The sequence below is a fragment of the Lonchura striata genome, chromosome 2 (assembly GCF_050655825.1).
Source record: "Lonchura striata isolate lonStrDom1 chromosome 2, ASM5065582v1, whole genome shotgun sequence".
In the NCBI taxonomy this organism is placed as follows: Eukaryota; Metazoa; Chordata; class Aves; order Passeriformes; family Estrildidae; genus Lonchura; species Lonchura striata.
Genome location: NC_140704.1, coordinates 34,062,242 through 34,088,500, shown reverse-complemented (window position 1 = coordinate 34,088,500; position 26,259 = coordinate 34,062,242). Strand labels below are relative to the sequence as shown.

Here is a 26,259-nt window from a genome sequence, read left to right as displayed (position 1 = left end):
TTTGGTCTGACAACAACAATTGCATTATTGTTTGAGACAGTTTCTAGCAAGCTTGATGTGTTTTTTTGTCAGATACTAATAGTTTGAGGGTGGTGTCATCAGAATTGTCCATATTATTTTGTTTGGAAAGTGTAGCTCAGGATTGCTTCAAGGAAACAGAACTTTCCAAGAGTGCTAATTTAGCCTTGAATAGGGATACTGTATTTTTTGTAGATAGAAGGTAGAATGAAACTCATTTGAGATTTGGTATTCTCTCAGAACTTCCCTAAACTTTCCATTTTTTAGAAAATACTTTTTTTGTGCCACCTTCTTAAGGAGAGGTTGGGGAGAGAATTGTGAGTTCCATGCACATCCTCAGTTGATTTTCACAAGAATATCTCTGGCTTCATTAGGAGCGAGACTCTTAAAGCTCCTTCAAAACCCATGCTTCTAAATCAAAACCAGATGCACCAATAATGAGCATTTTCAATGTAGTTCTCTTTTGCTCTTTTTCCTATGTACCCCTGCCCAACTTAACAAAAAAATTATTTTGGAATGGTTGTTTTTCTGACTTCTTTGAGGTTATTCACACCATTTGTTAGGATCCTTCAGTAAAACTGTTAATTTTTTGCTTAAGTTACCTTGCTTAATTGGATTTGTGTGCCTTTATAAAAAGTGAAAAATAAACATGAGGTTGTTTTAAAGTTACTTTTTCTGTTTGTAACATTTTAATTAATTTCAATATCCATTTTCTAATGCACTTGCATGTAGTTTATTTTCTTTATCACATGCTCTGTTTTGCATAAACATCTTTCCATCTCCCTCCTGCCAATTCACAATCTTACAACAGTTTTACTGTTGCACAATTTAGTCAACCTTTCCCCATCACTGTTAATTTTCCCTTTCATCGTCCAGTCCTGCTATCATATTTGACTTTTGTTCCTCTTTTCTAAGATATTAGGTCTGTTCTAAATACTACAGATGTTTCACTTAGATTTGTTTGAGAATCTTCCCATAGTATTGGCATGATCATGGTCCATGACCCAGTTATCTCAGGCTTTGGCAAATTGCATATTTTAATTTCTCCTTTGTATTTCATGATCTTTATCTCTCTGCTATTTTCTTTCACCTAAGTTTTCATTTCTTGCAGTCTGCTGTAAATGTGTTCCTGGAATCCTTTTCCTGGTTTCTGATCTCAGTCTGCATCGCCTCTCCTCTTCCAGAATTTAGCACAACAATGCCTCTCTCTTGAATATATCTCTTCCCATCTCTCTCACTCATGCCAAGTGCTCTGCCAGCACAGTGTGCTGTGCCGTTTTTCCACTTTGTCCCAAAGTTTGACTCACACCTTCCTTCACGAAAACTTGAATTCCTGGACATCCATCAAGTCATTGTCTTACAACTGCATCTTAGCATTTTTCCCCACAACCTTCCAACACTGATATTTTATAAATTTGTTTAGCAGTCATTTTGGAAGAGAAAACCTTTTCGGGTAAACGGTAAGTTTTTGAAGTAGATCTCCCCCGACTCCATCTCTCTTTACCAACACTCACTGTTGAAAGAAGTTGAAAAAATGAATCAACACTTAGAAAGGCAATTTCATTCCTATGAGGGGAAATAAATAGGTGGCTTGATTTGTTTTTGTCTGACCTAAGACATGAATTGGTTATAAAACACACTAAATATTGATCTAGCTGGGGAACTGTGCTGTAGCTTTGTACTCACTGTAGTTGCATTCTTTGGTTAGAAAACCTCTCCCGTATTCTTCTTCACTATAAGTATATCAGTTTGAGAAAATAAAAATATATTGTCTTAAATGCTAGATACAATACTTATACCAGTTTATTGTAGCTAACAGTGTTTTATCTGCTAGTGCTTCTTGTGTCAGCTTTTAAATAACTTTTCAGAATGAGGGCATGCAATTTCATAATGATATTTTGATCAGGAAGTTTTATTTATATGCTGAACAAATCAACAATATGATACTTAACTCTTTGTTTCTAAATCTTCACCAAACTTTCCTGGTTTACATTTTTGTGTTTCCATGATGACTTCTCTAAGTAAAATCTTTCATATCTCTGCATCAGGGGAAACTACCAATAGCTCAGAATTACATCTGAATTAAATTCAGTAAATAAATATGTGAGAGAAGCAGGTAGTTATTGCTACAGCAGGCCTCCTACTTGAACAAATCTAAACACCAGCATGCTAGTTAAAATGAGAAATCTTGCTTTTCGTTACCTGTACTCCTGTGTTAAAGCAAATACCTCAATTGCAATTCACTGCTTTCTTGAATATTCTGTGTCATGTTTATTTGTTTGCATTTTAAAATACTAGTTAGATGATCTAGCATTCTATCGAAGTTTTATAATTCCCACTTCTAGTGGTAAATTATGTAGGTAGTGTGGCTTTAACTCATGTTTGATTAGATAGTGTATGTTTTTAAATTAATTTCTCTCTAAGTTTTTTGCAAGGAATAGTAACCCACTGCAGAGAGGTTACAGTACTATGGACTCTGTCTGTTCTGCCTTAATGATACAAGGGAATAGTTGAGCAAGAATAAATGAGGTACTTTTGGTGGGTAGAAATGTGAGCTGACTGTCAGTGTGAGATTGGTTCTAGGAGCAGTTAGCCAGCAGTAATAGGGCACACTTGAGTAATTGAATTTGCATAACAAGGCTTGCTGAAGAGATCTGACAGGCCCAGAGATTTGTCTGGCTGGAGATCTCCAGATGGACGTGACCACACAGCAGCTGGGTGGCACGTTTCTCAGCATGGTCAGCAACACCCAGACTGTCAGCTGGCCTCTGCAATTGCAAAGCCCTGGCAGGCCAGCTGGTGGCTTCTGACAGCCAGTGGCCCCGTTAGAGAATCTTTTCATTCTGCCTGTCAGGGTACAGGACCTGCGGGGACCAGTGGTAAGATGTAACAAGTCACCAGTGAGAGTTGTTAAGATGCTTCAGAAACCTGCTTCTGTTAAATAGCTGCTGCTTTACCGCTGAGAGTGAACCTTCCAAAAGCTTTTTCCATCCTTTAACAAGGACAGGACTAACCTGTTCTCCAGCATTTTGTTTGGAAATCTGTTACTTGGTGTTAGTTTTTCTACATGTTTAGTTTCAATACCAATATTTCTGCATCTAACCAAGCATGCCCAGTCAGTAACAGAAATACATTTTTTGTGCCTATTACTTTCACAAGTGAAAATACTAAAGCTTTTGTTCCTATGGCCCTTCCAAGGATACTGATATTACTGTATTCTAGTTCAGTTAAACAGAGCAGTTTATGGAAATACACTGTAAAGGAAGGCATTAGAAACAATGGAGGCAACAGCTGTTTTAATTGGTTAGTATGCATAAATATTCCATGTGGGTAGGAAAATAATATCTCTAATACTAGAAATCTATTGCTGCCTTAGTTCAATTTGCTTGGTCCTAACATCCCTGAGCCCCAGCCACTAAGCATTAAGTTTTTGGATTTAAACTCTGTATGCCCTTGCAAGCTTGGGAAAGTTCCTGTTCACCAGGAGTTTAGAATTCAGGTTGTTTCACTCCGAAGACAGTAAAAAAAACACTAATGAGAGTTACATATTCTCATCCACATATTTTTCTGTCCTCCGTGATGTTGCTTTGCCCTGTTTACAAGGTGACTAGACAAGTAAGTGCCTGCCATCTAACACACAGGCTACTGGTTTGAACGTTCCTTTTTTTTTAATGTATGCAGGACTCCAGCAAACTGAAGGAACTAAAAGTAGGGGTTTTTTTATTGGATATGGTACCCCTAACCATTGTAATTTTAAAAGGATCTTACTGTTTCACCAAGTCTATTAATTTTGGGAAGGCTGGAGGAGAGACCTGTTTAGTACTGTTCTTCAAGTGTCAGTTTCTGGGTTAGTTGATGCCTTATATTTTAGCTTTCATATTTTTAGATTCTGTGCTGCCTAGATGTGTAGCTCTGAGCTTCATATTAAGTGTTAGTAAGCTCTCTTCACAGAGTAGGTGGACAAGACAATTCTTTTCCAGCTTGAGACCATGGACAACCATTACAAGTTTCAGGCCCAAAAAGCATAAGCAGTGAACTGAAGAGAGAAAACAAGCAGGATGGGACTTCATAACCTGAAGCTGTAATTGGACAATTAACCCCAATATGCAAATAGACCAAAAACTTTTCCTAATCCTGGAAGACTCATCTAATACAATGCTTCATGTCTCTGCAGTGGGCCTGGATTTTCTGCCTGGACTTCTGCACTCTGCATTTAGTCAGGCTGAAGTCTTCTTGTGATGAAAGGGGATGTTGTACACAACTGACTTCAGATTACTTGGTAGCAGAAGGTACTTCCTTGTGCTACAACAGAGGACTCTGTTGGTGAGTGCAGTGTGAAAGAGCCTCATGAGACATCCCATTCATCCAGTCTGAGTCTACTCTAGCACATTAACACTGGATCCATTTATCTGTAAACAGACTCATATTCCCACCTGAACTACTGCACCCTGGTTTTAACAGGCTTGTGCCCCCATGGAACTGTCTGGAATCAACTGTATTAATATATCTGTTTCATCCATCTTGTTCTGCTACAGGATGCATAAATTCCCTTTTGTCTCAAGGATAGGTAGATGAGACTGTTAAAATAAGAACAAAAGCTTGACAGTTTGGAGGGACAGGTATGTTCAGTTTTTTAATCAAGAGCATTTTGATACCACCTCAGACACTCTCCAGAAAGGGTTCTTTTTGGAAAAGAGCTCTGTAGGAATGGAAAATGAATAAGAGAAATTGTCAAAATAAAGACCACTTTGATTGTTTTATAGGCTTTCGACATTTTTACTTGTATTTTTTCTTGTTGACTGTAAAAAATGCTTAGTATGCAGTAAGTATTTTGCAGAAAGTTCTACTTTGAAAGAAGTGGAATAATGCCATTAAACCTTTTTAATTAATTTTTATATCAGTTCATCAAAGAAGGCTGAAATAACAGGTTATAAATTTTCTTGAGTCCTGTGATGCTGCAACATAAACCTCACAAGATTTGGCTTGTAGAATGGGAACCTCAAAGCATTTCTGTTCAAACAGCAGTGATGAATGAGAAAAATCATTGGTTTGTATCCATCAGATTTTTTAAAAAAGGCATGTAGTGAACATACTGAACAAAACTGTCTTCCCTTGCCACCCTGAGTTTTTGTAACACGTACTGTTTTTGGACATTGTACTTGAAGTCCAATATGTGTATAATCCCTGTAAGTCCATAATATAAATAAGCAGAAACCTTTTGAATGCACTTTTATCAGATGTCAGAAATGTCCTTTTTGGGAAATAAACTTGTGATTTAATGTTTGTTTTTTTTTTTCATTAATTTAAATATTACTGAGAAATACCACTAATAGACCACTGATGCAATAGTGCAAGTCTCTAATCAAAACACTGAACAGCTACCTCAAGAAGAAAGATTTGGCAACCTTTGTAGATGCTTACATGATCATTTTACTAGCTAACCCTTGACACAAGATGGAAAATAGCCTTTTTAAGAGTAAATTATGTATCTTTGTTTTCTGTAGATTATTCTGATCCCCTTCCTTTCCTTTTTTTTTTTGGTGTGTGTATAGTTTACACAAAGAAAGCAAGCAGTTGTACTAGATATACATATGTAAGGACTACCCAGAGACAAGGACTGTAGTCTGAAAAACTGTACTCTTCACACAGCAAAACTAATTGTTGCAATGCCAAAGTGCACTTTATATATTTAGCCAAAAGTGATTAAGGAGCTGGTATTTCAGATGTTGTAGCAGGTATGATTACCTTCCCTGATAAGAGCATAATGTTAGGCTGTGTTTAGCAGATCTGATTACTGTTGGTGTGTAGTCTGTGCCAATTTTAGTGATTTCTGGTGTAGAGGCTTTACTTTTTTGCCAGCTGCTCAGTAGCTGGTTCAGAAGTTTAATTTCTTATGTAATTATGAATATTAAATTCTCATTTGGAGCAGTTATTTATCTGAAATTACGTTAAATAAACCACTATCTTCTCCCTTCATTCTTTCTCCTGCTCTCCAGGAAAAGGGAGATGCAGGTGTCATCAAAGCTCCTTTTTTGAGGTTTCTCAGTATAGAAAGCACAGATTGCCTTCCTGCTGATAGTCTGAATATGTAGCCAAAGAAATTTACACCAAGTACTGACCTGATAATTTTTCTCTATTTTCCTTACTGAAGTTCCCCCAGAACTATAGTATGTTGATGAATACTGGACACAGAAGGAGCCAGAGACATACTTTGGGCACATGATCCTCCCATTAATCTAAGGGAAGAGGCGAAATACAAAAATTAGGAGAACTTTGGTGTTGGAGAGTGTTCAATATAATTAAGTCTGTATTCTGAAATAAATTCTTATAGTTCATTTATCCTTCCCAGTTTTCCTATCATTCTTTATGACTAAAAGCCCAGATCATTGCCTGAGTTACATTTGGGAACAAAGAAAAAAATGCTTCCTAATTACCTATTTTAAGACCAGAGTTAGCACAGAAAGATTGCAGAATAACCTCCTAAAAACCTTACTTTCTATGTTTATGTCAAGGAAGTGCTCTTCTTTCTTCATCTATATTTCTGTGTACTTAAAAAGTTAATTTGAAACTGCAATGTTATCTCCCTGTGATGGTACATTTTTTTTTTCTTTTCATTTAAGAGCTTTTAAAAGCATACTTTTAAAAATTATTCTAGCCACTGTTTTTTCTTAACATTTCAGAATTATCTTGGGCATTTTATAGATAGCTATAAACCCAGTAGAAAGCAAGCCAAATTACTTTTTTTATTCCATGTCCTTGCTTCCTCATTATATTTTTGTGAGTGAGGAGGAAAAACCAGTCTGAATCTATTGAACCAATTATATGCATGCCAAAATATTCTAGAGAATGCTTGAAAATGGGAGGGTTTGGAGTATTCTTTGTCTTCTTTCTTCAGTATTAACCATAATTGCATCTCTTCAGAGCATATGACTCAATGCATTTCTAATGCAATCTGATTTTTCTACATCAAAATAATTCAAGAATAAAAAAAATTTGAAAATACTAGATCAGTGTGATTCAAGATTAAAAAATTGTTTGCCCTTGAGGATGCCTGCTTCAATCCTTCCATTGTATGAATGATGTAGCTTCTCTACTTCATTTTTGGTTATTCCTTTCTATAATATTCCCAGACAGGATCAGTTTCTGTCCTTCATCCTTGTCACTCCACCCTGTAAGCCCTAGTTTTATCTTTCCTTGATTACTACACCTCCACTTAAGAATTGATACCTGCAATTTTACTGAATTTACAATGGTTGAATTGCAAGTAAAAGCTTTCTATTTTATTTTGGTTGGTTTGTTCTCTTATATGCTCCTTCTGATGAGGAAGAGTAAAAGCCAAACTAACATAGCAGATAAATAGAGTGGACTGAACTACACAGTTCGGAAAGTTGTGGTTTATTTGTTGGTCATCTACCTGCCTTTCATCAAGAGTGGCAGGTCCCTTTTTTCTCCAAGTTCATCAGTAAACTTTATGTTGCCACTGTTATAGGATGCCACCACCTTCAAAATATTTGTGAGATGCTTTGTCAATCTGTCTGTCCACCATGGGAATTCAGGGTAAACTGTTATTTAATACAGGTTGTGTATTTGATACCATGTTTGGTGCAGAACCACCAACTTGATGTGACTTGCAGCACCTACTTAGCACAGTCAGGACTGTGGAGGGTTGTCACCCTACTCTGAAGGGACTGCTCAGTTTCTGGGCTTTGGTAGTGTCAAGGAGCTGTTTAGAAAGAAGAACAAGTTCCCAATCTTTTGTTCCACTTCTTCTGCAGAAGGCAAAAGGGATGAAATGGGGCTTGTTCAAACAGAACAAAAATGTGTATGGCAGACAGAGTCTCTAAGAGGGCTCATAGAATGAGTGTGCAGTGAGGAATCACAGAGGCAAAGCAGTTCTGTATAGTAGGAGAGGGGCTGCATAACTTTGTGAGAGCAGAAGATGCAATCTAGCTGCAAGGCTTCTAGGTGAGCTAATCTGCAATGGACCAAGACAGTACCATGATTGTGAAGGTGATCATTAGTTGCAGGTAACAGAAAATATTTTTGACATCCGAGCAGGTTTACAGTTTGAGCTTGGTGGATATCTAAATAAGAGCCCCTCTGTGTTAACTTCTTATTACTGTGTCTGGAGTTGCTAGGAGTGAGCACTATGGCTGTGCTACTGTATGGCAAACCCCTCTTTGCCTCGATGTTTGGAGGAGGGGTGCAGAGAAGGTTTTAATGGCTGTCAGATGTTACCCCTTCAGGCACACTGCAGCCAGCAGTATTTGCAGCTACACAGGACAGCCTTTGCAAAACAGGCCAACACTTACTAGTCAACTGGCACACAAGAATTGTTTGGTTTCTGAATGGAAAAGCAAAGCTTAAACATGTGTCTGTGCTGGCAGCATGAATTACTTTCCTGCTTAAGAGTCCAGGATTTCTTTATTCCTTCTTTACATTTCCAGCAGAGCTCTCAACTGGGAATTCAGACATCAGGGCTTTGTCCAAGTTTTAGTCAGTCAGTTTGACATGTTCCTCTTTCCTTGGCTGCTAGTGGTTATAAGTCAATACTTGGAGTGTTCATTCTCGTCCCACCCACGGTCATTCCATTCATATGTGGGCAGTTTTGGGGATTTCACTCAGTTTTCTTCCAGTCCCTTGTCCTGAAAATCCCTTAGCCCTTTCACTACCAGGTGACAATGATAAAAAATGAAACCATTGTGGGTTTCATTTCAAAAGTAACTGTATTATGTTTTAACAATAAATCATAGTACTTACTGTGCTTTTGTCAGTTAATATAACTTGTCAGATAAATGCCATGTAGTCCTTCCAGCTTTAGTCTGGGTTATTTATATACTGTTATGTAGGGAATCCTGAAAAGCTGTCTGAAAAGTTTTGCATCTTTTAATAAGGCTGCTAGCCAAGTTAAATTTAAAAGACATATGGAGAATATATAGCAAGGTTGTACTAACCTCCTTGTGACTGGTAAAACATGTCTTTTTTCTTGTTTTCCTGATTTATTCTACAAATAGAACAGAAAAAAATTATAAATAATTGTGTTGAGTAAGGCTCTATCATGGTACTGAATTACAAAAGAAAAAGTTTGCTATAAACCTTAAAACTTGGGAGGTTCCCTTATATTCATGAATGTTACTGGCACAAGTTTCTAATTTTCTTGATGTGTATTCATTTTACAAAGCTAAGGTAGCTTTCTTCTGTGACCTATAGAACATTACTCATACAGGCTGTTTCCTATATATAAATCAGTATTTTTATTGCCTCAGTGACCTTAGAAAAGAAAGAACAATTTCTGATCATTTCCTGATATGAATTGACAGTAGCAAGTCCTACAATAGCATATGCTAATTTTTTTCTTATTTGTATCAACATGGGGTTTGTATTTGGACAGCCATTTTGAAATGTTTCGCTGTGTATCAAAATAATAAGTCCTAATGGATTGCTTCCTGCTTGACTAGGCAAAAGTATTTATTTCCTTTTTTTTTTTTTAATGTATGCCCAAGCAAGTTTAAAAGAAATAGTAGAGCAAAATAAAGTAGATTTGCTGTTAATGGCCTTGCTTGATAAGGTATTTATATTCTGTATATGGTTTTATTATATATTAAATTCTGACAATAAGGTAGCTTTTCCTCTCTGAGGTCAGTAGTGTTCAGATTAATCAGGTTGACATTTCATGCCGGTGGGTCATGAACTGTTGATAATAGCATTAAATGGTGATTCACTTGCTGCAGGGAGCACAGCTCATTATCCAGTCACTATATTAAATCATCGCCACAAACAGCTAGAGTCCTGTGTGTGTGCCTGCACACATCTGCACACACACACACACACACACGGAAATCAGGATGGAGATCTCTGCCTGTAGCTATCCATTTCTCTCTTTAGAGCAATTGTTAAAGCTGTTTCTAGCATACAAGGATGATGGACATCTCCCCATTTGGGAGGCTGTTTATGTACGAAAAAGGATTGTGCCGTTTATTTTCTAGCTTCCGTCCAAAAATAGGGGGTAATTCTTTTAGCCAGTTCTGTGTTAGACAAAAGTGAAGAAAGATACATCTGCATCATTTCTACAGTGTTAGTGTTTGAAAAAAGGCAAGATGGAAAATTAAAACAATGGAAATTCAAATTGCTTGTATTCGTAGAGTATGAATTTTTATTTAATACTGTGTTTCAGGGGCTTCTATATTAGTTTCAGATGTGCTACTTCCTGTTAGAAACATTCATACTTAAAAAAAAAAAAATTAGATACTGTCCTTGTTCAAGAAAAAGTGCATCTATCATAATGGAAAATTTTAAAACAGAACACTGTCTAAATAGCCTAACAGTGGATTAACTAAGTTGAATGAGGGAAAATTCCACCCTAATGCTTAAAATATTTTGCAGGTAACTGCAAATATTACTTTAAGTTGCATTTTTCTTAAATTAAATTAGAGTAAAGAATATTGCACGGCATGTGTCCAGCAAATAATAAGAAATGTTGAGGGTTTTTTTCTGCTACCTGAGCATAGAACTGTGGAGTTTTCTCTCTCTCTGTCCTCTGCCTCCTCCAACTGAGCCCGTGTAATTTGTTTTAGTGCAAAACTGACTGTTGTTCAAAGGCAATGCTTAGAGGCATTTCATCTTAAGGTACAGGCAGGCTGGCCTGAAGTGTGAGCTTCTCACGGTCTTCGTAATTGACACTAGGAAAATGTTTTATTTTCATATATGATATATTTTTAGTAGAAGACATTATGTTTAATCAAAATATAAATATTAATTACCATGAAAACCACATTACCCTCAGTATTAACTCTAAAACTGAGAAGTTGTGGAGTTTTCATATAGAAGGACCTTTTTATACCTTTATATAAATGGTTACAGAGCGGGAAACCATTTTGTGAAGCAATTAGCATGCTATATATTTTAATCTATATATTTTAAGGGAAGTTTAAAGAAGGCAAACATTTAAGTTCCTCAAACCGCCTTCTTTCTTTTTTTTTTTTTTCCTTTTTTTTTTTTTTTTTTTTCTGCTTTTTTTTTATAGGTTAAATAGCTGCTATAACTGCCAGGACAGCCGGGATAACATGAAAAAGCTGTATGCCGCTAGAGGTCACTATTTGGTAATCAACTTCTAATGAACCAGAACTGTCGAGAAGGCCAATAAATTACACTGTGGATTTTTCTAATTATGAATTCCTATTTAATCATTCAATGACAAGTTAACTGTGGCAGCGGTTCTATGTACTTTGCATACACAGTTATGTTAATGTACTATTATATTTCTTAGGATGGAGGTCCTCCATCATTAGAGCAGTTCATTACCAAAGAGTCTCTTATCTAATCATAATTACTGATTATGAGAAATAATTAACTTTGTTACCCTCTTGATTCTGTTCGTTGGCAAAATGCAATCTTTCTCTTTTCTTGGTTTTTAAATGGAAGGCCAGGCCAAGTACTGACTTTCAATACCTTTACATTACAAAAAAAAGGTTAAATTGGTTTTGTGCAAAATTACCTAAGTTGCAGCATTGGAAATACTTACAGGAAGTACAGAAAAAAGAGATACACAAGTATTATAGTGGTGCTCCTTAGGTTGTCATTCAGCACAGTTAAATATGAAAATGTGTTTTGCTTTGTGAAAGTACAGCATTTGGAGCATGTAAACATTTGTAAATTTAAGCCATATGATTGCATATTGGCTCATCCTGAAACAATAAAAGTAATAATAAAAATAGTATCTATTCTTAAAAATATTTCCATATTAAACTTAGAATTAGTTCACACATGAAGAAATATGACTTCTAATTAAATCACAAGGGTTTGAACCCATTGTATAAGTGGCATCAAATACATTTGAGAACACTGAAAAGTACATTTCTTTTTAGGCTGGAGGGCAATGCTAAATCTAGTTCTCTGAAAGAGATGTGCTATCTGTTTTGCAAAAGAGATAATAATAGAATTATGTGTAGAGGATCCCTGAACAGGAAATAGAACTGGGAAAGGCCTTGAAACAAAGGGATTCTTTAAATGGAATCTTTCCAATTTGGGCTGTTTTTCTAGCAGTTGTCGTAATCATGTGTTATTGTACTGCTTTGCCTTTCAGTACCTTAAAGCTTTGAGAATTAACTTAGACTATGCTGAAATTAGGCAGCAGAAAGTGATTTGTTACTTTGTAGGTAATAGTTAGGCATGATTTAAAATAAGTATATCTTTTAAAGGAGAAACTGAAAGATAAAGACTGTGTGGGCTGTTGGCTGTATCCAGAGGCAAGATTCATTGCCAAAGTGCTTAAAGAAAGCATAGACATATCTGAAGCAATGCACTCTGATGACAGTTGAGATTGTCAGAAAAATTCTTGATCTCATACCACCAATGACACTTGAAGGGACAGAGTTCAAAAGTTCATTCAGAAATGTTCAGTGCAATCTTCATTCCTATTATTTATGTGTTTCTTTCCAGTTTCATTTGGTAAACTTCTGTCAGTTGTCCTCTCAAAGGCTGCACCCTATGAGAGGACAGGTAAAATTAAAACTTTCAGCTGAGCAACCCTCCAGGAAAAAATACTGGAGACTGATTTATTTTTAAATTACCTGACTGACACTTCTGACTATACATTTCTATTTTATTTTCAATTTTTGTTAGATTTCTGCTATTAAATACTAGGTACTTTTTAAAGTGTTGTGAATGTAAATATACCCGTATTGATTGGGATTGGCATATGGCTTTGCTATATCTTCAGCTTTTTAAGATAAACCAGAAATGCTTAAGAACATATATGCTATGTTATCCACCCCATTTAAATGCCTTTTTTTTTTCATTTTTGTGTGTTTAATGTCTAAATTTTCTTATATGGCATGAAAGGACTAATTAATACATCAATAGAAATTTACCTGCTTCTACAGCTGGCTTTTAAAAAAGCAGACCTTTTATTAAGAACACTTGAACCTGTACCTGTTGAATAATGCAGTTTAAATGCATATTTCAGTGTAACTGTATTTTTATTTTTTTAGTGATGTGCTTATAATGCCTTCATTATTCAGAAAAAAAAAAGCCATGTTTTGTTGGATTTAGGGGCCTATAGGAAGGTAATATGATAAAATCATTAAGTACTGAAGTGTTTCAAGTATTTCTCATTTCTAAAAGATGATTGATAACTTGCTAGAGTTGTACTAATACTGGAGAAACAGGCAATAATACTAAACATCCCTGGTTTATTTTTTCTTGAAGGTTCTTGTTTTGATGGTATAATGAACGTGTTTCTTCAGCTTTTATATATCTATTCCACAGAACTATGTAAACTATGTATAGTTGCATTTTGCTGTGGAGTTAAGGTAGAGTGTGCAAGTATTTTGTACATTCAAGTCCAAGTAGCAAAATCTGCAAACCTGGTGAGACACAGCTGACTACTCCTTGTGATATGAAGAGCTCAACAAGACTGACCACATCTCTGGTTTTGTTGGTCATCTATTTGAATGTATGTTGTTCAGTCAAAATGGATGAGATGAAAAGATACAATTACAAGGTGATTTGCTGGATCTGTTTGTGGCTTTTGCTTGTTCCATGCAAACATTAAGCTTCTGGAGGCTTGATGTTCATTTTGGTATTGTCTGTGAACTTGAGTTAGAACAACTAACTGTAAGAATATAAGCATCGCTTTTCTGGGATTTTGCCTTCTTTTTTTTTCCAAGAGAACACCATAAACGTCTATCCCTTTGAGTTTTTCCTTCTATAGTCACACAACAGTCTGTTTTCTGGTTAGAGTAGAAGCTTGAAATGCAGCTCTTCCCTCTTTCTAACACCCGACAAAAATTATTCTTGATTTTGCAGTATGTGATTGGGATAAAGTTTTATTTCTAAGACTTGAAGCCTCATCAGTCAAGATAGTCGCTACTGAATTTTAGTTGTGTGGAGGGTTAACAGTGGCCCACATAGTGGAGGAACTGCATGCATGTTCATGTTTAATTTTTGGACTTCTCCTAAAAGAGCAGAATTTCAAGCAGTAGTGCTGGGCAAGATTTGTTTTCTTTGAAGGACTATTTTCTTTGTTTCTTTTGTATTCAATGTTTCACATATATTTGATGCTGTGCTTGCTCAGCACCCAGCAACAGTTGATCAGACAGCTCAGTGTCAAGTGCTTTACATTTGGACTGTCTGAAATCTGCTTTGAAATTTTGGGATCTTGTATATGTGGAATGTATTGCTTCTGTTCATCCCTGGCTGTACAGCCTTCTTGCTAATGTTCAGTTCAGATTGTTTTGAACTGTGCATGCTCTGTGCATTTGCTGTCCATAATTGTAGGTACATTCAGCTGTTGTTAAGTGTTCATATTTCTGCATAGGTCTGGAGATGAGATTTAGACCATATATCTAAATATTAATGATGTGTAAAGGAGTAGCTAAATCTGGTACTCCAGCAACACCAAAAGGATGTTTCTGTTGTCTATGATTTTGTGGTGGAGTATGGGTCAAAGTTGGAGAATGGGAAAGAAGACTGTCATGAACTGCTGTTTCTTAATGTTTTTAATACAGTATTTTTGTTAAAAATAAGCAGATAAGTTGATCAATCATACTGTATTTCCTTTCTTATTGCACTGCTGTTAACCTTTTTACTTGCTAACTTTTCAGATGCTTTGATATTTCTCTTTGACATTACAATGACTAGAACTAAATGTAGTGCTTTTTAAAAAATGCTGCAGACAGAACAATTTCATCAGGCCTTTCAGCTTGTATTTGAAGTTGAAGTATCTTATGTGTGCATTTGCCTTTTGCAACTTATTTTCTTTGGCTGATTCCTTGAAGGCATCAGTTGCTACTTAATACGATCTCATAAAATTTTCCTCGTGCATCCCCCTCATATTAAACTGCCTCAACAACAGCTTCTAGTTTTTGCATGATTTATTGGGAGGGCATATTATTTTCTGTGTTTTGGCATCATTCGAAAATACATCTAAAACAAATTGAAGATCTTTATTCCACCATCATGGCCAAGTTCAAGTATAAATCCCTATACAAATCTACGCAGGCCTTCTTTTGAAAACATAGAGCTTCTCATGATCATTTTGCCTATTTTGTTTAATCAGTTGTTTATTCTTCCTTCTCCACTACTTTCTACCTTCCATGTCTGATTATGTTTACATATTTTTTTTCTGTTCCCAAAAGGGATATCCTCTTCTACTGTAACAGACGTATGTACCTATTGTTTATATGCATGTAACCTTATGATTCATGTAAATCCCTAAATATGTTTTCCTTGAGGCCTCCAAGGATCCTTGCATATACAACAGCATTTCTCAGATTGGCATGTAGGACTGGAAAGTTTGGAACTGGCTTTGTTTTTGGACAGCACCTAGCAAAATTGGGACCCAAATGTGACAGCAAGTGAAACGCTGAAGAAGTGGTCTTAGAACAGTCTCTGCCTGGATCTTCTATCTTCATAGTATTCTGAGGCAAATTCTGTTTAATTGCGGCCTCTCATGCTGGGCTGCCCAGAACAAGTAGCATATTGCTCACCTCTCTTGCATCTTTCTTTTAGTGTCTACTACTGCTAGGAAAATAGCTGCATGGAGCATTAATGCTGATGCACACAGTCTGATCCACTCGTCTTCATTCTTGCCAGTGCTTGTGGGAAGAGGGGGTGGAGGAGGAGGAGGAGGAGGGAATTATTATTCTGCTGCTGACACAGGGAGAATGAGAGTGGTTTGATGCAACAGAAGATTATGTTCCCTAAGGATAAACAAACAGAAGGAGATAAATTAGGAGAGAGGATAATCTTGTTAATATGTGCATTCCTTAATTCTGATTCAGTTTTTCAAAACGTATGATTTCACAGAGGTTAGAAATTTAATTAATACCTGTAAACCATCTCTTCAAGTTTACCTTTCAGATTGTGGAGTAGTGTTTTGAGTTGGCATTTGAGATGCACAAATTTGCTTATAAACAGGAATTGTAAGTAGTAATGTGAATATCACATGAGGGAAAAATAATAATGCGCACATCACCATCCCTTCTTTAATTAAAAAAAAAAAAACCAAAAGAACTTTGGTTCTCTGGACTTTTTCACAATACTGTTTCTTAGGAAGTCAAGGCAGCTTATTTCTTGCAATCTTCTTGTTGCTTTTTCAGCAGAAGCTGGGCCATTCTGATATTTATCTGAATTCAAACAAGGCTAATTAAAAGAGCTGCTGACAGTTGTTGTGATCTGACTTTGACTGGAGCTTGATGGTCATTATGGGTAAATAATGAACTAGGTCTGCAAATGTAGCAGCTGCCAACTTGGGATAGAAGAACAGCTATTGCGTCCAATTTAAGGATCTATCGACCGCTTCCCTTTTCCCTGCAGATCTTCTTCCTAGCAGAAAACTAATGCTTTATACTGCTTTGTTTTGTGGTTTCAGCTATTTCTAATATAGTCTATAATTTCCTCTTAAATATTTAACCTAGTCCATTATTAGCTTTCAGAGTTAACAACTTTTCCATTGGGCTTTCTTTGCATTTTTATTTTGTTTTGTTTTGTGGGTGCGTTTTTTGCAGTTTGTTTTCATGTACAATGTAACTTCTTAAATAATGATGATCATGTGTATTTAATTTGCCTGTTGCTGCAGAATAAAAATCCACAAGGCTTTTTTTCTCTGTACAGCCATAATCTCACAAATTGTATAATTTGATTATGCCATAAAAGAGATGTTTCTACTTCTTTAAGCCTGCTTTTGTCTAGATTAATATTTGAGTGCTTGTTGTATAAATCTTGAAATCACTGACCTGAACCTCCATTTCCATTTTTGCTCAAAAATCACTAGCTTATGAGGTATGGTGATTCAAAGCTCTATTTGTCAGAAGATAGAAACAGCAATGACTTTCATTAAGGGGTACTTCCAAGTACATTGTCACTTCATCATGAGCTTTGCCTTGTCCCGTTAGCAAGTATGAATGGTATCTTAAAGGGAAAATGGCAAATTTTAATAATAGATTAAATCAACTCTCTTCTAGAATCTCTGGCATTCTAAATGCAGTACAAACCACAGAATTTTATATACAGAAGAACTTGCATCTACCCAGCATTTACTCAGCTGCCATTAGAAAAGGCAGCGTGCATTATGTAAAATGTACGAAGGCACTTGTGCATTAGTGCATAATGCAGCAGAACTAGGGATCTTGCTGGGAAGAAATGATCCCAAGCGTGCCCCTAAAAGACAAGTCTTGCTTTGAGATATAATGATGAAAAATTGCCCATTTATTTGTGTCTTTGTGTTTCAGCAAAAACAAAACTTGGACTCGTTGACTGTCGTGCTGCCGCAGGGGTTTTGTGCACGTTTGTGTGCATCCACGGGCACGGGCGTTTCTGTGCCTGCTTGGAAAGGCCAGCGATACGTTAACAAGGGGTTATGTTATGCTGGTTTATGTTAAACCAGATCACCCCCTAACATGTGCAGAGCCATTCATCTGTGTCACCAAAACCCAGGAGAACATCTGACATGGACTTCGAAACAGAAACAGTGATCACTTACAAATCAAACATGGCACGCTCTAAACCGATTGTGCACGGCAATCTTTTCGAGAAAGGACAACTAATTGAACATGATAAAGTGTAAAGTTAATTAACACCCTTAAATTTGTTGATTACTTTCACGGGATTATATTGTTCGTTGAGGAGCAGCTTTCTGTCCCAGCTGTCGCCTTTTTAGCGAATGTCGCTGGTAAACAATAGAGACACCATAACAAGTCGTAAATGGTCCCTGTGACAGCAGCCCCTTGTGAGGCTGCATCTGTAGAAAATGATTAGAACAATTGCATTTTAAAGACGGCTCACATTGCAGCCCGGTCCCATCGGTCCTCTTCTTTATCTCTGCTGATGGCAGACTGGTTACAACATTTAAGTTCTTTTGAGCAAATTAAGTGATTTACTGTGTTTTAGTTATAAGGCAGCAGAATAGCTTCATAGGTCTAGCTTTGATGCTGATTTTTGTAATAGGGAGAAACACAAGCCCGTGGAGTTGCAGTGTGCTGTGGGATTTTTTCCTGAGTCTGTTCCATTTACTTGTTTCCTGGAAATAGATTGATGATGGCAGACATTTGTCTGAGAAGCAAGTAGAAAACATTGATACCCTACTTATATTTTATAAAATAACAAGTCTCTTCATGGTTATTTTAAATTTATAGTATGGTTTTTATTCTTTTATTCCCAGTAGGGATTTATAGCTGATTTTGCTTTTACATGCCTTTTAATTTATATATGTAGCAAAACAATAGTAACCTTTTCAGTTAATCTTTCCTTATGTATCTTGGTTTAACTTTTTTGTGAGTTGCAAAGACAAAGTATTTTGTGTGAGCTGGCAGGTACTTAAAAAAATCTGCTTAGTCCTTAAAAATAAATACACACTCATACAAGGTACACAGATGGAGCTTCTCAAGCTCAGCCTATGTGAAAGAGAGCAAATATGACAAGAACCTGCTTGTTTGAGCAGCTACAGTCACTTAAACTGCATTTAAAAAAAAAATCATAATAAAAGACCAGTGTTCCCTTGCACTTCCCAAAGTGGAGCAGGCAAAGCTTCAACTCCCGTGCTTGAAGGTGCAACATTGTAAAACAAGATAGAGGATTAAAACTCTGACAATGTTCTTCTTGTTTGTTTTTTATTTTAAATCTAGGTTAGATCAAAAAATTACTTGTTAAAATTGCAGCTAAATGTTGAGTAGAAAAATAACAAAGTAGATTATTTTTTGCTGGAGCTTCTTGATGTTACAGCCTTCATCTCTTACTTGTCATTCAGAGACTCTGAAACAGCACAGTTCGTATAATTTCAGTCTCAACTTTGTCAGCAATGAATTTTTTTGTCTGCAGGTGCAGCATAACAGTGGTTTAAATATGTTGGCACAGGGATATGCTTGGGTGCATTGTCTTTTCAGCAGTGTTGCTGTTTTCAGCATTGCCACTATGATGGTGCTTTAATGCATAGCCTTACAATATTACTTCTTTTTAACTCATCTGCCCTCTGTTTTTACAGAAATGTAATAAAGCTGAAAGCAAAAGCAGATACTTCATTTAACACCTTTACGTTAACATGTCTTTTCTAGCAAATTGTGTTCTTAATAATCAGCAAACTGATAGAAACTAAGCAGTTTTAATTACGTAGCTATAGAGCTAAGACCTTTCTGGGCTTTTTTTAGAACTGGAAACATCAGTAGCAAATTTTAAGGCTTTTTGCAGCAACATGAAATACTGTTTAAATAAGCACAGGAAAGTGAATATGGAAGGGCAACGTGTCTGACTGTCAAAGAAGGCTGCTTGCCTGGATGCTAAAACTTGAGGTCATCTTGAGACCGTTCCAGGGTAGCTGCAACCAGTTCCTGTTGACATGTGAGGGCTTCTAAGTCCCCATTCCTATTTTTGTCTAAAATGTTGAACTTAAGAGCTGGTCTGTAGCAAGTTCAATGAGCAATCCATTGGCAATTGAATGAGAAGCACCTGGATTGAACTTGCCCCACAAGTAGCACAGCCAGATGTGACAGGGTGCTTTGAAGTGCAGTTCTTCATGTACCTCTTTTGATAGAAAACTTATTGCAGATCTTCATCCAGAACGTGCTAGTATGCAAGTGGGAAACCCATCTCCAAGTGGATATGCCATATACTGCAGTGCTATTCTGTAACTTCTCACCATATTTTTTCTTGCATATCCCCTCAGCTAGCTAGATCTCTTACCTTTTTCTGCAATCCTGTTCCTGTCAGTTTATATTTCTGGGTCAAACTCTGGCGCTGTTGTAACCAACAGAATTGGAGTTGATCTGCTCTGTGGGATCTGCTGGTATGACAACCTTGAAGGATTCTGCACATAGGTCTGGGTTATCATCCTTGAGAACCCAAATATAAGACTGTGGCCAAGGGCTCCAGCAGTCTTGCTTTGTGGCAAGAAGGAAATCTTAACACATGCTAATCATAGATACGGTTTCTCTGAAAACTATTCCCCAAGGATGTGAAGAGACTTTTTGTATTTTAGAAAGAACAGATAGATTTTAAACAACTTTTGACCCCCACAGCAGTGGTACATAAAGCATTATCTTAGGTAGCAAGACTTCATATGAAAAATAATAGTTAGCATATTTAAATTGCATTGGCTGTTTCGCATCTCTGTTGCTCTGTTTAGTGTTAAAAACTGATAATACTTAACTGGCTTGTGTTGGTATGGAAGCTGTGATTGTGAAAGAAGGCTGTGCATTCTTGTATAATGATTTTTTTTTCATTTCTATTTTTAGCTGAAGTTACAGTTCTTGTACTCCTATATTCCATGCCAATTTTTTTTTTTTAATTTCCAGTCTTAAAAATTTGCTGTGTTGCTCACTTGAGTCTGATAAAATAGCAGATAGTTGGCAAGGACCCTAGATGATAAAATCTACCATGAAGTAAATAGGTTTTTGTTTTTAAAACAAGAGTTTTCCAAGCTTTCTGCATTATACAACAAATTGGTCTCTTTTTTCTACTTAACTAATTTATTTTTTCTTCTTGAAATGTGTTTGAACAAGTGAGAGAGTGCAGCTGTCAGAAGATTAACCAGCTGAAAACTATTGTCAGCATTAATTTTGCTCTAATAAATGAATCTCTGAAGCTATTTAGCAGTCTGTAATCTAGATACAAGGCTATTGACCTATGATGGATAGTACTGGATTTTGTTTGTAAGCTTTGACTTAAATTGTCTACTTAATTTGCTGCAGGTCAGATCACAGGATTAGTGGTAAAGGCCATTATGTGGTTTGAATAAAAACAGCTAGAGGAATGGAATGAAAATCATTGTGTTTATTAATGTAGCAATCTTTGCGGTCATGTACATAGTGAACTGGTAGCCAAAAAGACAACAATGACCTGTTTATGCTAGCTAGTTTGGGCTTTGCTCTTTGCCCAGTTCCTGTGAGTTGCCTGGAGAGGAGTTGTTCAAGTGAGATCAAGGATTGGCTGAAAATTGGGTGTCTCTCAACATGGGCAGGAAGATCTTCACTGCTGTATATATTTCAGTACCTCAGCAGTGTTCTGTATACAAACCAATTGTTTTGTTAAAGCTGTGGGTCTGAGCTCTTCTGGATGCTCCAGTTCTGGACTTAATAGCATAAGAAAGACACAGATTTACTGGAGTGGGTCCAGATGAGGGCCATGAAGATGGCAAAGGGTCTGGAGCATCTTCCTTATGAAAAGAGACTGAGAGAGCTAGACTGTTTAGCATGAAGGGAAGGTGCCAGGGTGATCTTATCAATGTGTATAAAGACTTGATGGGAGAGAATTAAGTAAGGAAGCTACACTCTGCTCAGTAGTGACAGGACAGGAGGCACAAATCAAACCTCAAGAAATTCTGTCTGAAGCACCAGAAAACACTTTTTTTACTGTGAGGGTAGGCAAAGAGTGGAAGAAGTTACCTAGAGGGGCTGTGGAGTCTCCATCCTTGGAGACACTTGAAGTGGACACAGTGCTGGGCAACATGCCTGAGGCTAGCCCTCCTTGAGCAGGGGAGTTGAATGATCTTGAGAGGCCACTTCCAACCCCCAGAATCCTGTGATTCTAGGCTCTAATATAGGCTGAGCAGGTCATCACTGGGAGCATCTTTACTGTTGCCTAGTTTTGCATAACTGGTGGGTATTTACTCTTTTTGAGACTTTGATCTGTCAAATTTGTCTGAAATTCTTCAGTGACTTAAAAAGATCATAAATGTTGAAAGGCAGGATGGGAAAAATAAACACTTGCAAGATACAGAAAGGGGCATTTGTAGACATAGCCACACAGAGCACAGAGCAGTTACACACCGTGAGAGAATCAATTGAAATTTTTATTGAGAAGAAAAAAAAAAATTCAACAATTCCTTCATTGTGAAAAGCTTCAGTGTAACTATCTTTGATGTTGTAAACAAAGTCCAAAACTGACCACTTCCTTAGCTGTGGTACAGCACTTCGGAGCACTGTACCTAATTGAGCATGTTTAATTTGAAAGTCAGTTGTTATCTGCAGCTGTACATCCCAACCAGCCAATGTTTGATGCATAGCACAGAAAATTTATTGTGGCTATGCTTCTTGCCAGAGTGGAGATTAGTGAGGAGGCTGATCTGTTCATCAGTTTAGGCCGAATTTTCCTAGCAGTTATACCCATTAAATACCAGGGATAAGGAAGTTAGGGATGTAAGAGTAATTCATATTAGAATTAGGCTTCTTTTAAGAAATGGAATATTTCATGGAGTGGAGGTAATAAATATCACATTAAATATTTGCCAGTGTTGTGCTTAGGAACTGTATATTCAAAGAACTATGGTGTGTGTTTACTGAATTGTGCAAAAGACAGGACAGACTACAGGAATAAAACTGGGAATAGTGTGTTTGTGTATGTCTATGAATAATTTTTACATTGCTTTAATGTAATAATTGCATCATTGTAGATACATTAAGTTTATGTGTGGGAACTCAAAGCTTCTCAGATTAAGGAGAATATTGCTTCAGATTAAGAACATCATAAACTGCAGAAATTCAGAAGTCTTGATTTTATATGCTTGTGTCTTTTAGCTGTTCAATCGCATGAAAATCAGGAAGCATTGATAAAAATTAGCCTAGATTTGGAAAGACTGATAAAAGCAGAGTTGTCTTTGAGCAGTAGTTTGTTAATGGTTGTATGTGAAGAGTAGTTTGACAAAAGAGACATTTTATTTAGTAATTTAATTAGTGAGTTTTGTGGAGCGCAAAGTTGCAGGAAAAGTTGATTGCTTATAAACTATAAAAAGTGACTGCCAGTTTTATGCAAGTCTTATGACTTTTCTGCTAGTGTGCCTGGAAGATAAGGTGGTTTTAGCTTCATCAGATTTTTGAGAATTTAGATTACTAATATTTGAGTACTGGGAATGTTGAGAGGTTCATCGTAAGTGAAGTATTAATTTTGCATCATCAGACCCTTCCTGCTAAGAGAAACTGCCTAAGTTTTGAGGCTTTTAAATACTGTTATTAAATCCAATGTTATTTTGATTCAGGTGTTGGAGCTGCTCGAGCTGGAAACCTTACTTTCATGGTTGGTGGAGTGGAACAAGAATTTAATGCTGCCAAAGAGTTGCTGACATGCATGGGTTCTAATGTGGTTTACTGTGGAGAGGTTGGAACCGGACAGGTAATGCTTTCTGAAGGGCTAATAGCTATCTCAGTCTTTCCTTTTTCTGGCTTTTTATTTATTGATGCCTACTCTTTTACTCAAGAACTATATGCTTGATAATATATCTTCATAATTGTTTGTTTGTCTCTAACCTTGGGTTTGTAAATAATGTCATGGCACTTTTGTCCAGTATGTTGTGTAACTTAGTATAAAAATCTGACTGGTATTTCTCCACACTGGCCTGTTGAGATTATACTTCTTAGAGCAGAGACATTTTGATTTTGTTTAATTTGAATTTAGATTTACTGGATGTTCTGAAGAACAAAGAGCATATATGCTAACTGAGCAGTACTAAGAAAAAAAGGTATTTTTTTAATCTGTGAAGGAGCCATAGAGCAACTTTCATTAACTTTGTGCTATCACAGATCTGTGTTTACTCTAGAAGAAAGCTGCCAGAACATACTTGATCATATTGTCCTGGGTCTAGTGGATTCCTACATTAGTTCTATGAAAATGCATAACCTAATTGATGGTTTCACCTGTTTTCAGGCTGCAAAGATCTGCAACAACATGCTCTTGGCCATCAGTATGATTGGAACTGCTGAGACTATGAATCTTGGAATCAGGTTGGTTTGGTTTTTGTGGTGGATTGAATGCCACAAAAACATTTTTTCCATGTTTACAGTTTTTATATATTATGGTTGACTTCTGCTGAGATGATGATTAAAAGAAATAGGTAAATTTTTTGCCAAAAGTTGTCTTACAAAGCCATGAACAGTCTAAAGGGATTATTTAACTAAAGGAGGTATTTTCAGCTTTGGAATATTCTCTTGTATTGGCTGCATAGGTTGTTACATTCTACAGCTGAAGTTGTTTATTTGTTCTGCTGTGTGCAGCCTACAATAATGTTTGTCTTTCATTATAAACATCCAGAGCTAATATAGAGGTAAGTTTTTGTTTGTATTCAAAGCTAATGTACAGTCTGTTCAGAATATTACACTCCCATATGGCTCTCATTGGCTTTGTTTAATTCTTAAATTGTTCCAAGATCTATTGTAAAGTGAAACTTCTACTACAGTGTGTATATCAAATTAAGATGAAAGCATAAAACAGAACATCTACCTTTCTTTGACTTTATGAGAACACTTTATCCTAATTGCTAAAACTTCTAGTTTGTCAAAAAGCTGCAGTATATTCCACTACAGTCTTGCCAGTGCTGGCTACCATTTCTTTTCTAGCATGTGCTACATCTAACTTTAAAGTGACACCATATTTGAGCAAAATTATTTTTATTTTCCAATTGTGATGTATTTGCTTTGCTGTGGTCTTTGTTGTTTTGTTTTATTTTCCAATTGAGTGCATGCAAGTACCAGTTGAGTATCAAGGTATTTGAACTTCTAATAAATTTTTGTTGCCAGATTAAAATAATTTGCAGATTTATAGACAGAGAAGTCCTGTGTTTGAAGAGACTATCTTGCAACTGTTATGTTTTAGGGGCTTTTCATGAATTATTTATCTGCACAGTTGCACCCTTAAAATTTGCCTGCTAAAACTATAGATACTGTGAGTACGTATCAACTGGGCTCAACTGTGTTCATGTGGATTTGATACACTGTAAAAACAGCAAGAGGGCATCAAATGCTTAAATAAATAAAAAAGAGCACCTACATATGCGCACATACGCAAGACAATGTAATGGATTCACATTTCCTCTTAATTACCATATCAAGATGCAGTTGTTTTATTGAATTGCCCTTGTCTCAGATGTTAGACTGTCTTGACCTATTAAGTTGTCATGTTGTAATTGAGATAAAAGAGGAATTTGCTTTGCATCAGTGCTAATTGGTTTATCAATATCCTGTACCATTTACATTTTAAAATTGAGAGTCTGTAATATACTGAAGCATGTCTGCATCAAGCCATAATAAAACCAGTAGCATTGTTTACAACTTTTTAAATCCAGTGTTATCCAGAAAGCTTGCATAGGGTTCTGCTTTAAGTCATGATTCACTTTATAAGGCATATGCAGCTAATTTTTTTTACAGTTTTATCTACATTTGTAGGAATAATTAAAATAAAATCAAGAGGTTTAGAAGGGGCTTGCAAGCCATGTGAAGAGCAAGTTGATGTCCACAGTCACTGTAGCTTGAAGGTGTTTCGAATTTTTTCCTTTTCCAATTTAAATTTTGGCAGAATCTGTATTCATCATTTGTGAGCAAAAATCCAATGTGAAAGTAACAATATATAAACCTCCCTACCCTACAATTAAGGTTATCAAGAGGGAACTATATTTATTGTAGAAGAAACCTGCTGATTTTAAATCAAAGTCTAGAAATAGCAGAATCTCATTTAGTCAAAAACTGCATGAAGTTAAAGACAGAGGTGGTTATTTAAAGCCTTATGAAGTAATTTAGAATCCTTGCATTGATTTTAATTTAGTGTGATTTAGATCTTGAGAAGAAGAGAGATTCTGGTTATATTCTTATAACCAGAATAAGAGCTTTCCACTTGGAATGTGTAAAAATTTCTAATGTAGAAGTTTACAGTTGTCATTGTAATTATTAGAAGTTTTGCTATATTAATAATTTTAGGAAGTTTTTTCCTACTCTAAAGCTCAAAGGATAGTGTGGCTGCCTGCTCTAAAGAGAGTAGGAAACTGAACTTGATATATCAGATTGATGCTTATCTGGTGAAGAATTTGACTTAATAATGATAAAGCATTCTGAAAATCTAAAAATTTAGAATAGGAATTGTGGAACTTAGATGTATGTGTTCTTAACTTCCATATAGAATATAAAATGTCTTTATGTCACACATTGTGTATATTTGCTGCATCATTTAAATTGGGTTCTAGGGACTTTGAATAATTAATTATTATCAGAATTAGATGTATCTACAAGATCGTATAACAATGGCTTCCATAAAGCATATATACTCTAAACTTAAGTCTTCAAAGCAGTGTGATATTAATTCTATTAATAAGCCACTTCTTCTCTAATGTTTTCATGAACCATGCAGTCTAAATTTTAATTTTCTGAAGTAGTTAGAGTGACTGTTTTAGTAATTTCATATTTTTTAATTAATGTTTAATTTATTTTATATTTTAAATTATAGAATTTTTCCAAACTTCAACATAAGTAGAAAATAGAATATGGTGAGGAG

General features: G+C 36.1%; 1 protein-coding gene across 3 annotated transcripts in view; it reads left to right on the top strand.

The window, feature by feature from the left end:
• Window positions 1–26,259, top strand: part of HIBADH (3-hydroxyisobutyrate dehydrogenase) — an 84,081-nt gene that overhangs the window by 44,914 nt on the left and 12,908 nt on the right. For all 3 annotated transcript variants that reach the window (XM_021538192.3, XM_085568395.1, XM_085568384.1), the window contains 2 exons: window positions 22,982–23,115; window positions 23,647–23,723. In XM_021538192.3, coding sequence (XP_021393867.1) covers window positions 22,982–23,115; window positions 23,647–23,723 — 211 coding nt within the window. The remainder of the gene's footprint in view (window positions 1–22,981; window positions 23,116–23,646; window positions 23,724–26,259) is intronic.